Source organism: Pteropus alecto, unplaced genomic scaffold (genome assembly GCF_000325575.1).
Source record: "Pteropus alecto unplaced genomic scaffold, ASM32557v1 scaffold35, whole genome shotgun sequence".
Taxonomy (NCBI): Eukaryota; Metazoa; Chordata; class Mammalia; order Chiroptera; family Pteropodidae; genus Pteropus; species Pteropus alecto.
In genome coordinates, this window is record NW_006437828.1 from 13,699,945 (window position 1) to 13,714,529 (window position 14,585).

A 14,585-nucleotide genomic window follows, 5' to 3' on the forward strand; every position below is an offset into this window, starting at 1 on the left:
GTCGCGCGCCGCGTTCTGGCGGAACGAGGCCGCCCGCTTGGCCGCCATGAGGCGCCGCCGCGCTTCCTGGCGCTGTCTGTCGGGCAGGTCCAGGGACTTCTCTCTCGTAATGGGAAACTTCCCCTTGGGGGGCTTCTTTGGTATTGGAGGGGGAACCTTCCTTTCTTCCTGAAAAGCATCACAAGCATCATACCATGTGGGAGCGTCCGAGGAGACGCCACCAGTGGGGAATGGGCACCCCCTGCCTGCGACCTCGGGCCCCGCCCCACACCCATCAGACCCGCCCCCGCCCCATCAGGCCACGCCCCTCCGGCCCTACACCCATCAGACCCGCCCTCCCTCGACTCCGCCCTCTGCCCTCGCCCCGCCCCATCAGACTCCACCCTCCTCCCTCGCCCCGCCCCATCAGACTCTGTTCCCGCCCCCGCCCCCAAGGCAGCTGCAGCTCCTCATGCTGTGCACATTTGCAGCGTCCTAGGGGTGCTCCGGGTGGGGGTGCAGCCCGGCAGAGTGTCTACAAACCAAGGCTGCAGTCTGCACGTGGGCCTGAAACGTCATCGTCACATGGACACTGACCTCGTCACCTCTGAGCCACACCCACAGTTTCAAGCTCTCCAGCATTCCAAGTATTTTGGAAGATGTCACTGGACTTCCCTGTCATATGCCACCATCTTTTCAACAGACTCCGGATTCTAAGGAGTTCACGAGAACCAGCTCTCGTGGGTGTCCCGGGAACCATCAGCCAAACTCTTTATCACGTGCCTGAGCCCTCGAAATTAACTACACGGAACACCTGAAGCTCGCCGGGCAAAAGGCCACCCTTCGCCCCGTTCTCCAGTCCCCGAGATGCAGGTGTGCTCCTCACACGACACAGCCACAGTGCTGTGGCGTGTAAGGCCTGCAGCCGTGTGGGGAGGGCCTGCGTTCCTCTGTGAAGCGCCCCGACGTCACTCCTAGGTGACAGCGGCGGGCTGACCCGTCCTCCTCCTGGGGGCTGGTGGTGGGCCACATAGCAACTGCCCCTGGGATGCTGCAAGGGGAGCCAGGCGCCGGCCCCTCCTCCCCGTGTCTGCTTACTGGGGAGACGCGCGCCTGCCTCTCTTCCCTCAGTCCCTTCGAACTCCGCAGGGGGCTGGGTGAGTGCGGGTGCAGGGGGCCAACAGTGCTGCTGGGCAAACAGGGCGGCACCGTGGGGGGCCGCGTGCCGTGTGACCGGCTTGGGGCAGGAAGACGGTCTTCTTGAAGTGTCCCCGTGCCTGAATGGTAAATGGGCCGGGCCAGCGTGGCGAGGCCTTGGGCTCCTCAGCATGAGCCACAGCAGTGGGGTTACAAGCCCTAAACCTGGAAGCTGCGTCCACGGCTGGCTCCTGCACCAAGCATGCCTGCCTTGACCCACCCTGTCCTCTCTCTGAACTACGGGGCTGTAGAGAGTACATGCTCACAAGTGTCTCCCCGTAAGGAGCTCAGGGCCCCTGGGCATGACCGGGTGGCCCCGCAGACCCACGGAGCAGAGGGTCGGAGGACGTGGCACAGAGAACCCTCACTTTCTGACGGGCACTGTGTCCTTGCAGAAACCCATCTCCTCATGGGCACCGCTCCCCATGCCAAGCTCTGGCAGGAAGGGCCACCTCGGCTGTCACTGGCAGACGGACGAGGCCTGGGAAGGGCCCTGCACGTCCTCAGATGTGTCGGCAGGCTCTGTTTCAGTGTCTTGCTAGAGTAACTTTTTCACATGGTCATTACTTGCAATGTCCCTCACTTCCGAAGCACACCACCGGCCACCTGCACGCCCCACGTCCACTTGGGCTGATGCCCCACCTGCGAGTTTGCATGCCCTGCCTGTCACCTGTGGCTGAGAGGGGAGGGGTCAGTCTCTGCGGGACCCTGTGCATCTAGCCCAGGATGCCACCAGGACAGTCGGTGCCACCTTCTGGGGCAGAGGAGGTGGCCATGATGACAACTTTCGCTCTGATTACCTAGAAATCGCCCTCAGCTACATATTAGACACAACTGGCCCCAAGGAGAGCGAGATTCGTCTCCTTCGTTTTGTTGTTTTAATTGAAAATGTCTGTCCAGAGAAATCGGATGCATCAGGAGAGCTACGGTCACACCGACCTGCGGCTCTAATGGTGACGTCTTTGGGGAAGAAGCGACGGCACAGGGTCACAGTTAATGGGGAACTTCAGCCTATTTTAAGGGACGAGGCTGATGGACAGGAAGTTTATGCCATCAAACTGTTCGAAAAAATTCAAAACATCTGTCTTCAACCCCAGCCACGTAACCAGGAAGTGTATCTGAACTGAAGATGGTCACTGTGATCCTGCGGGAAGTCACCCTAGTCAGACCCAAAGAAAACGTGACAAAAGTAACTCGGGAAGGAGCCGTAGGAGAGAGGAGACTGACATGTGCTTGTCGGTCAGTGTCTCCTCTGGGACGGTGGTGCTTGCTATGCACGGCCCGTGACGTGGATTCCACCCCGGTTCACACACACTTGCACCCACATGCACAAACACATGCAAACACATGTACACGTGCAGACACAGAGATGCGCACATGCACACAGCACACGCAAGCAGATGCACACAAACACATGCACACCCATGCAGGTGCACATGTACACGTGTGCACAAGTACACAGGCACACACAGGCACTCATGCGCATACACGTACACAATGCAGACACACACAGATGCATGCACACGTGTACGCATGCGCATACCAGCACAGTGCACACATGTGCATGCAGCACTCACACATGAGCACACCCACGTGCACTCATGCAGGCACGCGTGGACACACTCAGACCCTGGACACACACACATTTGTCTCCCTCGCTGCTACCCAGAGCCCGGCGCGCGTTCCCGCGGCAGCTGTGCGGCCGGCCGCTCGCCTCCGCCTGGACGGCACAGGGGCCTCTGGGGCCGCCTTCGGGGGGTCAGTACCTCTCTCTCTGGAGACTCGAGCGCCTTCCAGCCGTTCTGCTTCAGCTGGTGCAGCTCGCTGAACTTCATGCTGACATCCTCCACGGACAGCTGCAGCATGTCCCAGTACCCGGCCAGGTCCTGCGACGTCGGTCTGGGCATGGCGCTGGGGTCCTGAGGACACACGCAGAGTTTGCGGCCAGGAAGCTGGCAGCTGGCAGGGGCTGGGGGCGGCGGCCCCTCCCCCACGTGCCCCTCAGGGAGTGCGGGGATGGGCAACCCAAGTGCAAGCACTCGGCCAGGCCGCCGTGGCCCACGGCTCACGCGGCTCCCCGCTGGCAGCTAACCACGTGTGGGGGGCAGCTCTGTGATGGTCTGGAGAAGGGGGAGCTGCGGGGACAAGGAAAGGATCGGGTGGGGACGGAGGGACGAGTAATGGGGCACAGAGGGTGTTTAGGGCAGTGACACTCCTCTGTGTGATCCTGTTACGGTGAACACGTGTCGTACGTACGACACCAGGAGTGACCCCGATGTGACCTGTGGACGCGGTGACAGTGACGGCTAGTGCGGGTGTGTCGGCTGTGGCAGCTGGCGGGTGTCGATGGTCGGGGTGCCGTGGGGGGCATGGGGCGCACAGGAACTGTGCACCTTCCTCTCAGTTTTGCTCTGACCTAAAACCGCTCCGAAATAGGAAGTCACAGCGAATCGACTGGCAGTGGCCGCACACGCATCACGCCGCGGGGCTCTCTGAGGGCCCGGCCAGGACGGCCGGCGTTCGCGCCGCTGCGTGCCTGCCCGTTCGCAGGAGCTGTGGGCTCTGTGGTTCGGGGCAGAGGCTAGTTCCGGATGGGGCTACGCGGGCCAGTGGCCAGCGTGGGCTCGGAGCCAGCTGCCTCTCTGCTCCGACTCTGACGGTGAGCGACACCTCGATGCTCCGGGCATTGGGCCTGCTCCACGAGAGGGAGGACAGGCAGCCGGGCCTCAGGAAGGGGCAGGTTTCCTGCGTGGAGCAGGGACGGGCGACGGCATGGACTGGGAGCCCGTGGTCTGAACGTGGCCTGAGGACGTGCGCACTTTTCCACCCAGGGCGGACGGGCCCAGCGAGCTGTCTGCACTTAACATCAGTGACTCCACCAGAGGGCTGGCCGCTGGCGCTATGCCACACTGCCCGGCCGAGGGCCACAGCCAGCGGGCCCCTCTGTGGCACCGCGGCCCACGTGCTCTGGCGGGTGACTCCGCAACCCCAGGCTCACGCCGGCGGTTCTCCGCGCGTGGTCCTGGCTCACGGGCCTCCCTGAGATTGAAGTCGGAGGCGTCTGGCAGGTAAACGTCTATCTGAATTTGTCTAAAACTTTAAGGCAATTTTCAGCTGACTCATAGTCGGTCACAGTGAGCACGACGCGACCTTCATTTCAGTCTTGTTCAAATGTCCTTCAACCGGTCTTGGTGCTTCGGGCAGCTGTGACCCCGCATTGCAGACGGGGCTGAAACAGCACCCATGTCACTCACCGAGTGCGGCTGCAGCCGGGGACAAGGCGCTGGCCGACTGTGTGCCGAGGGCTCGCTTCCGCCTTCTCCCATGTTCCACGTGGCAGACGGCTCTTTGGGGTCCCTCCCCAGGACAGCGGCCCGGCCATGAAGGCCCCACCCAGGGCCCACCTCCCGATCCACCGCTCTGGGGTCGGGACTGCAGCGTGTGGACTTGGGGGGGCCCAGGTTCTAGCACCCGGTTGGGCATCCATGTCACAGTGATCGCGTTGTGACCCCGATCCCTTCAGACAGCAGCCTGCACAGTGACGGGGGGCAGGGCCCGGACATCGCCCCGTCCATGCCCACAGCAGGGGCAGCCTCGGGGGTCTGGTGAACCGCGAGAGGGCAGGCCCCCGGGCGGCGGGCTGGAGAAACGCAGAGCAGCCCCGCTGCTGGGCCGGGCGGGGTGACGGGGTGACGGGATGGGGGGGTGACAGGGTGACCCAGTGACAGGGGACGGGACGGACAGTGTAGCACCCCGTCCATGGAAGCCTCACGCCAGAGCGTCCGAGGGCGCGTGCCGCCCCGTCCCTAGGCGACGTCGCAGGTCGCAGGACGGTCCTCTTTGCAGGACTGGGGGGAACAGTGTCACGCTGCTCCTGCCGAAGCCCAGAGGCCGGGGCCAGCTCTGGCGCGGACCCGGCGCTGTGTCCACGCGCACGCCCACCCCGGCGGCCTGTCTGCACTTGCCGTGCCCCAAGGGGACAAAGCGGCTGTCCTTGGCGCTCCCCAGAAGCAGAGGCTGTGCCGTGTCGCATGGTCAGGCACAGCGGGACTGGCTCTGTGCCCCTCTTTTGGAGGGGTGCGGTGCACCCCTCACCCATGAGACGTCTGACACACCGATACGTTTACAGGTCGTTCGTAGAGGTCAGCGGTGTGCCAGGCCACTCCTGCCCCGGCACGGCCCGGCCCAGCCACATGTCCTGGAGACAGCACAGTCGTGTGGGGACACAGACCCTGGTGCCCGGGCTCCACAGCATTCCGCACTGTGCCGAGGAGCTGGGAGATCCCGCTGGGCACACTCGGGACGCGGGGCCTGACCAGACACAGACTCAGACCCAGAGGCCTGAACAACTCCCCGAGCTGCCGGCTCGTGGGGGCGAGGACACTGCTCTGAGGGGCGTGGCCAAGGGCAGACCCTGACAGTGCCGCCTGCACACGGGGCGCACACGCGACGAGCCACCCGCTCGTCCCCGCCTCGCATGCCTGCTCCCCCCTAAACATCCTGCTATAGGCCCAGAGCTGCCACCAGCCACCCAGCCCCCGGCGCCGTGGCGGCCGGCTTCCAAGCAGGCAGCTGTGCTTTCGGCCCCTCTCCTGCTGCCACGTGCCCCACCCCAATGGGGCTTCAGGCTTCTTCTGTCTGGTCCTAGACTGAAGCCAAAAGAAATGGCAGCAATCACACCAGATACTTCAAAACTCAAAAAGAGTCCTTTAAGGTGAACGTCAAACGCGATCTGCCACGTGTGAGGCATCAAAAATATTAGGATGGATGGTTCTGAGTCTAACGCGCGGCTCTGGAGGAGGGGACACGGACGCTTTATAAGCCAGGGCGCTGTGTCTTTGCTCCGTGTGGGTGCTTAAGACAACGAATTCCCACAGACGGCGAGTGCCCACGCTCGGCCGACTCGGGGTGACGGGCTCACAGCTCTCCAGCAGGAAACCGACCTCCTTAAAGGCGGTGAGGAACGGGACACGAGAGGAGGCAGGCGCCGGCTGGACGTGGGACTTGCGTTTCCTTCAGGGCCCTTCCCTCCCTGTCTCCCTTCTAAGCGCCCACGTGTGACCATGTCACAGGCAGTAGGGTGGGCACCCTTTAAATTCACGGCGAACAATATGGGGTTAATTGGAAGATATCAGTGAAAACATACTTTTAAAACCCGTCCTAATTAAAAGGGATGAACTGGCAACTCTGGTGTGCTATGTTCCCTTTGATATGTAAACATTTTATAAATTCACTGCCTCCTTGTGAATTTAAACCAAACAGAACGAGATCACCCAGCACTGCCACGGCGGGATGGCCCACAGAGACATGCGCATTTGAATGAAAACGTCTGGTCTCAGAGAAACCAGCATATGGACTATGAAATAGCCTACAAAGTAACGTGAACGTTGTTTAGTTATTTCTCCAAATATTAAGGGAACACTTTCTTAAGTCAGATGAGGACGTGGCTACCCGTACCCATGCACCCATACGTGTATTTATACAGAGACACGTAGCACGTAAGTTCACACGTATGCGAGTATATGTAACACGTAAGTTAACACGTTTATGTAAATATAGATGTTTTTCATTCCGTCTGATTTTCAGGAAGATCAGAATGAAGTTTAACGGCAATTGTATTAACTAACCTAGTTCATGGTACGTTCATTTCACTCCAGATTATAAAATATAAAACCACAATTATCTCTAAAATCCCTCCTTAATCTCTCTAAACGTAGCCGTTTATGAGTTTTTGTTCAAGCCACTCTGTATCATCTTTACGTGTGAGGTTCGCGGTGAGAGCAGTTCGCTGTCGTCTCCCGTGCTCAGGTGCTCGGCCACGAGGCGGTCTGCACAGGCAGCGCCCTGTGCCCTCGGGGGACACTGCCGCCTCCCGCCAGCTCCCGCCCCTGCTCCACCCCCAGCCCCGTGCTGCAGCCTCCAGGCCTCGGCCGCATGTCTCAACCGTCCCCGGAGCTGGGCCGTGTCTTCAAGCATCGCAGACGCACGAGGCCTCTTTAACCAACAGGGAGGCGGTGGAAACACGGGGCCCGGCGTGCGAGGACGCGCTTACCGTGTTCTGCTGGCAGAGCCAGTAGAATTGCTGGAACTTCTGCGACATCAGCAGCTGGGCGCTGCCCACGGCACTCCTGATCTTGCCGAGAACTGCAAGAGCAAACGCGGACACACGGGTCAGTTAAGCAGAAGCGAGCGCGTTACGCGGGGCGGGGTGTGTGTGTGAGTGCATGTGCGAGCGTGCATGTGCATGCGTGTGCGTGCGTGTCAACCCTGAAACGCGCACACCACCCTCCCCCCTTCCTGGAGACTAAGCTCTGAACGCGCTGCCTGGGGCTTGTCCCCGGCTGGTGTTTTTCAACCTGCTCCATTCTCGATTCGAAGAGGCCAAGTGTCGACCACGAGGACACGAGAGGCCGGGCACACCTCTGAGTCCCTCCGAGCGTCCCGTCCCCCTGCCCCGTCCCCCGGCTCTCACGCCGTCCTTAGCCTGGTGTGGCACCGTCATCATTTTGGAAAGGCCGGCTTTGGCCGGTCACAATACACGGGACTCCCCAGAGCCTGCTGGGTGCCCGTGTCGCCTCTGCATGCTGGGCGGCGCCTGTGGTCAGTGCCCTGTGCCTGGGCGCTTACTCCCTGGAGTCCGCACAGCAACGCCCTGACGCAGGCGGGCGGCCCACCCCAGCCTCTGCCGTGTGGCCTCGGGCCCCCTGCAGAGCACTGTGAGGACCAGCTGCTCTGGGCCCGGTCCGGCCCCCTCTCTCAGCAGTCGCGTGCGGGGTGGGGGCCAGGTGGTCGTGGGGAAGGACAGGGGCTCGGTGTCAGGGGCAGAGGCAGAGAAGCAACGCCGGACGCGAAGCTCACCCTCTCCCGGGTCTGTATCCTGCAGACGGGGCACCGGGCCCTCGAGGCTTCGTCTGCAGAAGACAGCAGTGCTCAGGGACCCATCTGAGGCCCGAGTCCCCAGGGGTCTTGCTCGGAGGCCGATGCTGACCGGGGCCCGGCTCTCACGTGCTCCGGGCACGTGTGCCAGCCCAAGGCTCGCCCATCAGTGCCGCAGACACCGCCTCACAGGCCGAGGGGGTGCCCCAACCCCCACGTCCCAAAACCTGACAGACAATCTCCAAACCAACGATCTGTGAGACCCGGCCAACACGCGTCAGAACCTGGCGTCACAGGTGCGGACGTCATGGTGGCCCAGGGTGCCCGCTGTCCACTCAGGCCTCACTCTGGGGAAGAAGGGCCTCAGCGGCCACGTGGTGGGACAGGGTGCGGCTGCTGAAGAGCCCCCCAGAAGGGATCCTGACGTGGGGGGGCTCCAGACGGGAAGGAGTCAGTCCCAAACAGGCGGGGCGGGCAGCCTCGCTTTGCAAGAAACGGGAGTCCGGCCTCTCAGGTAACACATCTTAAGGGCCGTTCCCCGGGGTGACGTGCTGGCCTCAAGCACTTTTCGTTCGTCTGCTCATATGTCTGCAATGACGCGGCTGGTTGTCCCCCAGCGTTTGTTATGAAAAGTAGTTCACACAGAGCAAATGTGCAAGAGCCTGACACGCGCACTGAGCATCAGCAGCGGATACGGCCCGAGCGTGCATTCAGTTTTCTGAGCCATCTGGAAGGGAGCTGTGCCCGCTCGTCACCTGCCATCCTCTGGTACCGCCACGAGTCACTATCTTCTCTGCGAGGGTCGTCATCCTGACATCATCTACTTCTAAATCGATTCTACAATATCCAAAGAGTTTAGAAACGCAGCTTTTGATGAAGTGGCCAGATGGGGTGACGCCTGGGCACCCTTTCAGGCTTAGACGAAGAACGGTGGCAGACCGTCGTGCACCTGCCCTTTGGGGCCGTGTTGTCGACAGATCCAGTCCCAGGGGGCCACTGCCCCCAGACACACGCCCTCCTGCCCACGGCCGTGCTGGGTGAGGGGTGTGGCCCGGGTCAGGCTGGGGGGCGCACCTCTGGTCCTCCGCACCTGGCCCCACTTTCGGCCCCGCTGACCAGGGTCCTGCAGCTCTGGTCGTACTGCCGCCGAGGGCAGGGAGGACCCTGGCTCCAGAAGGCTGACTTTCCGGGTGTAAACCCCCAGAACCTCCTGACTCAAGAAAACATTTTAAGAGACTCGTTTTAATCGAGTTGTCGCTGAGGAAAATAGAGAAGTGACCAATCAGTCACTCTTCACACAGACTCCACGCTTCCCCAAGTGGTCATTAAAAACTTGGTCCACTTTATACAGTTGGAAGTTTTAATCTCTAATTTTCACGTTGTTAAAATCTAATTCAACAGAAGTATTAACATAAAGTACTTCAATTCATAATCTTTAGCACAATGTGGATAGACAGGCATGAATTGATTAGGGCTGGGGACAGATAATGAACGTCAGGGAGTGTGGCTAATGACTCGAGGAGGGCGGGAGAATTCCGCTGTCGGGTGAGTGGGGGCGACTCTATCTGACACCTAGAACGCAAACGGCTTCCTGTGACTGCAAAGAGTTTGAAGTGAAAATGCAATTTGTTCTTTTCCACTATACTTCCCTAATTTTGTCATAGTTTAGACACGTTTCCTTTCAAGAGCTGCAGATAAGGACGAATCTCATCAGAAAGCAGATTTCCAAAGAGCCCGATGCAACCCTCGCCTCCGATGCACGAAGAAGTCTGATTAGCGTACGCGCCCCTGTAACGCATCTCCCGCGCGTGCCCCTGACTCCCAGCCCCGTCTGAGGTGCTGTGGAGCCCGCGCGCTCGACCCTTTGGCTCGCGGAGTGGGTTTGCGCAGCATTTGGGGGCGCGCTTCCCCCTCCTCTCCCGGTCCCTGTGCAGACTGTCGCAGCGCAGGTGTACGGGGCTGTCACTGCTGTCCCTTCAAGGTCTCACTCTGTCACTTTCGTGTTTACTGAGCACGTTTCCCTTCCTGCTCCCGTCTCCCACGGCCACTGGGGCTGGACCTGTGGGGGACATCCCCACAGGGCGCCTGGCCGGTCCGGATGTGTCTCCCTATCACAGGACCGGAGCGGGACATCCCCACAGGGCGCCTGGCCGGTCCGGATGTGTCTCCCTATCACAGGACCGGAGGGGGACATCCCCACAGGGCGCCTGGCCGGTCCGGATGTGTCTCCCTGTCGCAAGACCGGAGGGGACATCCCCACAGGGCGCCTGACGGGTCCGGATGAGTGTCTCCCTGTCGCAAGACCGGAGGGGACATCCCCACAGGGCGCCTGGCCGGTCCGGATGTGTCTCCCTGTCGCAGTGTCTCCCTGTCGCATGACCGGAGGGGACATCCCCACAGGGCGCCTGGCCGGTCCGGATGTGTCTCCCTATCACAGGACCGGAGGGGACATCCCCACAGGGCGCCTGACGGGTCCGGATGAGTGGCTCCCTGTCGCAAGACCGGAGGGGACATCCCCACCGGGCGCCTGACGGGTCCGGATGAGTGTCTCCCTGTCGCAAGACCGGCGGCGGTGACCGTCCCACCCGGCTTGTCTGCTCCCGCAGGCTGGTGGCAGCCACTGTGCACGGAGCATGCGGCCTGCTCGAGTGGTTGCTGTCGGTGCCGGGTTTTCACTCCGCTCTGCTGACCGGGGGCATCCCAGGTAAACTGCGGACACAGGCACACTGTCCCTCTGGCCCGTGTCCCCATCCCTTGCATTCAGAACATGGCCTGTGTGTCTCAGGTCACTCTGAGCTACTCGTCGTCCAGTGTTCCTTGTGGCTACTGCAAAGCCCTGGGGTTTGATGCGCCCGACCAGGTAGGTGACAGTAGCTTAGTGACTACTGGGCGGAGCTGTTTTGGGGCCCCCGGTGCTGAGTCCCTCGTGCAAGTCAGCTCCACGAGCCGAGCGAATAAGATCGTTGTGGCTTTGGAACAATCTCTTTTATGCCATTTATTTATTTTTTTGTTTATTTTTTTCTTTATGCCATTTACTTGTTTCATTTCACATGATTAATGCGAAAATCCCCAAATGCTAGGCTAGCAGTGGTTTGCAATCCCTCCGGGATCTACCCATTTATGCGTTAATGATAAGAAGCCAGTGCTCACGTGGGTTCATGACGGTTTTCATTAACCACAGAGGGCTGAATAAATCTGACTTAGTTCGACCCATCCAGTGAGCTGTGATCGCAAAATTATAGTTCAGAAAAAATTATTCCATGTAATAAAACTTTCGATATTCAGAGCTCAGAGTTTTGGTTTAACAAGCCATTTAATTTAATCTTCACTTTCTAAAAGTGCCATAACCAGTAACCCTGCACCTGCTCTTAAAATCAGGATGAGAATCAGGTTACCTGACCTTTTAGAAATTACTAGGGAAGTATCTAGACCCGACCACTGCAATACTAGCTCCGTGTACAAAGCATGCAGAAGAGACACTTCAGCGTCTTGTTATCTTTGCCCAGAAGAGGTCAAGACGGGGGTGGGGGGGGGGAGACTTAAGAAATTAAGACAATGACAAGGAGCATCCAGTGGGTCTGTTCTCTGTTCTTTGTGTCCAGGGCTTAGAGCAACAGCTACTCTTGGTCATTAAATAGCAGTGGAGAAATAAACCAAGCGAAATTGAAACAAAGTAGCTGATGTCTACAAAGTGCAGTGCACAGCGCGCGCTCGCCCAGCCGGGCCACCTGAGGGCCCCCTGGGATTCAGCAGGTGCGAGCAGAAGTGCAGTGCACAGCGCGCGCTCGCCCAGCCGGGGCTACCTGAGGGCCCCCTGGGATTCAGCAGGTGCGAGCAGATCAGGATCAGCCTCCTGCACGGACTGTCACCTCTTCCACCCACCCACCCTTCTTGCAGAGCTCGGCGTTGGGCGCTGTGCCAGGCACAGTCCAGGCCGTGCTGGCAGATGATAGGCTACCAAATACAGTCACCGTGCTCAGCGAGCCTATGATCTCAAATGACAGCACAGGGCAGAGCTTTGGGAAAACACGGGTTGTCCTGACCTTTTGAGAAATGCGTGTCCCCAAGGGCAGAGTCAGGGACTCTGAGCAGTCGGTGGCCCAGCCTCTGTCACAGGCAGGTGGAAAGGCCCACAAGTGAATAAAGGTCTCTCGGAGTCGGGACATGAGGGGCTTGTGCTGCCGGTCGTGGCGGTGGCCGTCGCGTGGGCCCCGAGGCTCCTTTCTCGTCACCCTCCTCTGCCCGGCCCGCTCGCCTGATCAGACTAGTCCTGTCAGCCCAGCACGGCGCCACGTCCACCGTCACCGTGAAGCCTCCTCAGGCCTCTCCCCGGAGGGCGTCGGCCACGCCTCTGAGCTCTGAGCGCTCCCACACACTCATGCTGAGTGGCTCTGCCCGGCTTCGTCTCGTCCCAGGCCCCCATGGCCGGTCAGCCTCCACGCCATGTCCCGCTCACTCCTGTGCCCACCTGCCGTCTTGGGGATAGTGGCCGCACTGTCACAGCTGTGGGAGGTCACACAGAGGAGACCCCACAAGTGCGAGCGAGGACACTTTCAAACAGCTTGTTTAGGGAGATATGGCTGCGGGTGGCAGGAACTCATCCCCATCTCCAGACGCGTGACAATGACAGGCAGCTGTGATTTAGGCAGTGACGGGTTCCCACTGGATGTGGGTCGCCGCGCACCCTCCAGCCCAGCTGCCCCTCACGGCACTGCTCTCAGAAATTTCTGGAACGGCCCCCAGCAATGAGAAAGCTGTGACTCACGTGACGACAGCTCAGCCTTCAGAGGTTGGGCCTTTCGTGCTGAGGGAGGGAGTCTGTGCCCTTCCGGCTGTCACCGTTTTCGACAGCTGAGGCGGCACGGCCCACGTGTGTGTTTCTCGGCTCCAGGATTCTGACTGGACCTTGGCGACCGCGGACTGGCCAGGGGCCGGACGGCCACTCCAGCTGTGACCCAGCGCCCTGCTCGTGCGGGCTGGGGAGGACGCCGCCTCTCCGGGCACGGGCTAGTTACGGTGGTGGCCATGGCCCCTGCGTGTTGCGGGGCACAGGTGCCCAGCAGAGGATGCGGCGCACGGTCGGGGTCAGCCCGTGCCGGCAGAGGTTTCTTTTAGAAAAGTACCTTTTAAAACTACAGTCCTTAAGGGAGGGTAATGACTCAAGGACGCGCTCAACGTGGGAGTCGCGATGAGCACGCGTGTCGCTGTCACCTCGCTCACGGCAGCGGCGGGTCCCCCCTGCCGCCCATGCGTGTCTCGCACGTGTCGTTAGTGGTGCGAATTCAGGAAGCTCCGTGGGCACACTGTGGGCAAAGCTCGACAAACGCCACCTCCCGCAGAACGTCCTTGCTGCCCGCCTCTGCCTGGTGGCCACGGCACGTGGCGAGTGTGCCCCGGCGGGCGCCCTCGGGCTGCGTGCCGGCCGACGCGGTAGCGGACGCGCACGCGGAGCGGACCCTTGCCCTCTACGTCCTGTCTGCTCGGGCCAGCTCGCTTGTGTTTCATCTCTGCGGTAAAGATGACGGATCCTCGTACGAGGCAAAGCGTTCTGCCAGGCTGAAGCAGGCGGTGGCGGGGACGCTGCGGGTCACGGTGACCATTCAGCAGTGTCATAGCCCTGAGCAGACCGCAAGACGGGCACTCGGCCCGGCGGGCACTGTCACCCGACAGCCCCCCTGCACATGCTCTGCGTGTGACAAGGGCTCAGGTGAGAACATGCGGGACCGGATGACAAGGGACCCTCTGCGAGGACGGAATCAGGGACTTGAGGGCAAAACCTCCGCCTCTTCCACAGGTCAACGCCCCAGTTCTGAGAACTGGGGGTCAGCACACCGATTACTCCCCCCGACTCTCAGCCTGCAGGCCCCGTGCTGAGTGACAGTCCACGCACTCCGCTCCCCGAAACGCCTCCTGCGTGTGGGACCATCAGGCCGTCTGTCACGGAACCGCAAGGTCAGGGCCAGGTCCCCAGGACGGCCGCTGTCCCCTGCACTGGAATTCAGTGACCTACCCAGCGTGCCCAGGGCGTTGCGGGAAGGGAAACGCAGAGTGAGCGTTTGTTGGCCGGGCGCTGGGAGGCTGGTGTGGCCGGGCTTCGTGAGGACAGCGTGCGTTCTGGACGTGTTGCGGTCACCCTCCTGCCATCCCGAGTCACACACAGACACGGCCGGTCACACGAGGCAGCTGGCGAAGGCGCTGCTCGGTGTCTGCAGGTGGGCGGAGGCGGCGGGGATGAGGGTGGGTACCTGTCCCTCTGCACACAGGGACGACACCCCTGAGACGTGAAGGGCTCGGGCCAGGGCCACACAGGTGCCCATGTGGCCCGGCGCCACCCAGCTGACCGGGAGAACCGTGTACTCCCCTGTGACGCCCCCCTGGCAAAGAGCCAAAGCAAGCGCCCACAGCCTCGGGGCCGCGCCGGTTCTGGGGAGCGGTCCAGACGCCCAAACCACCTGCCGCCAGGTGCAGGGAGCCGGTGCCTGGAGCCCGAGGCCGGGCACGGTGCTGGCGCCACGGGGCCCAGGCCCCTCCGG

General features: G+C 61.1%; 1 protein-coding gene across 1 annotated transcript in view; it reads right to left on the minus strand.

Moving 5' to 3' along the window:
• DLGAP2 (DLG associated protein 2) overlaps positions 1–14,585 on the minus strand; it is a 247,632-nt gene that overhangs the window by 15,698 nt on the left and 217,349 nt on the right. Inside the window, exons 13-16 of the mRNA XM_015591803.2 lie at positions 11,939–12,044; positions 7,229–7,320; positions 2,943–3,095; positions 10–168 (exon numbers count right to left, since the gene is read on the minus strand). Coding sequence (XP_015447289.2) covers positions 10–168; positions 2,943–3,095; positions 7,229–7,320; positions 11,939–12,044 — 510 coding nt within the window. The remainder of the gene's footprint in view (positions 1–9; positions 169–2,942; positions 3,096–7,228; positions 7,321–11,938; positions 12,045–14,585) is intronic.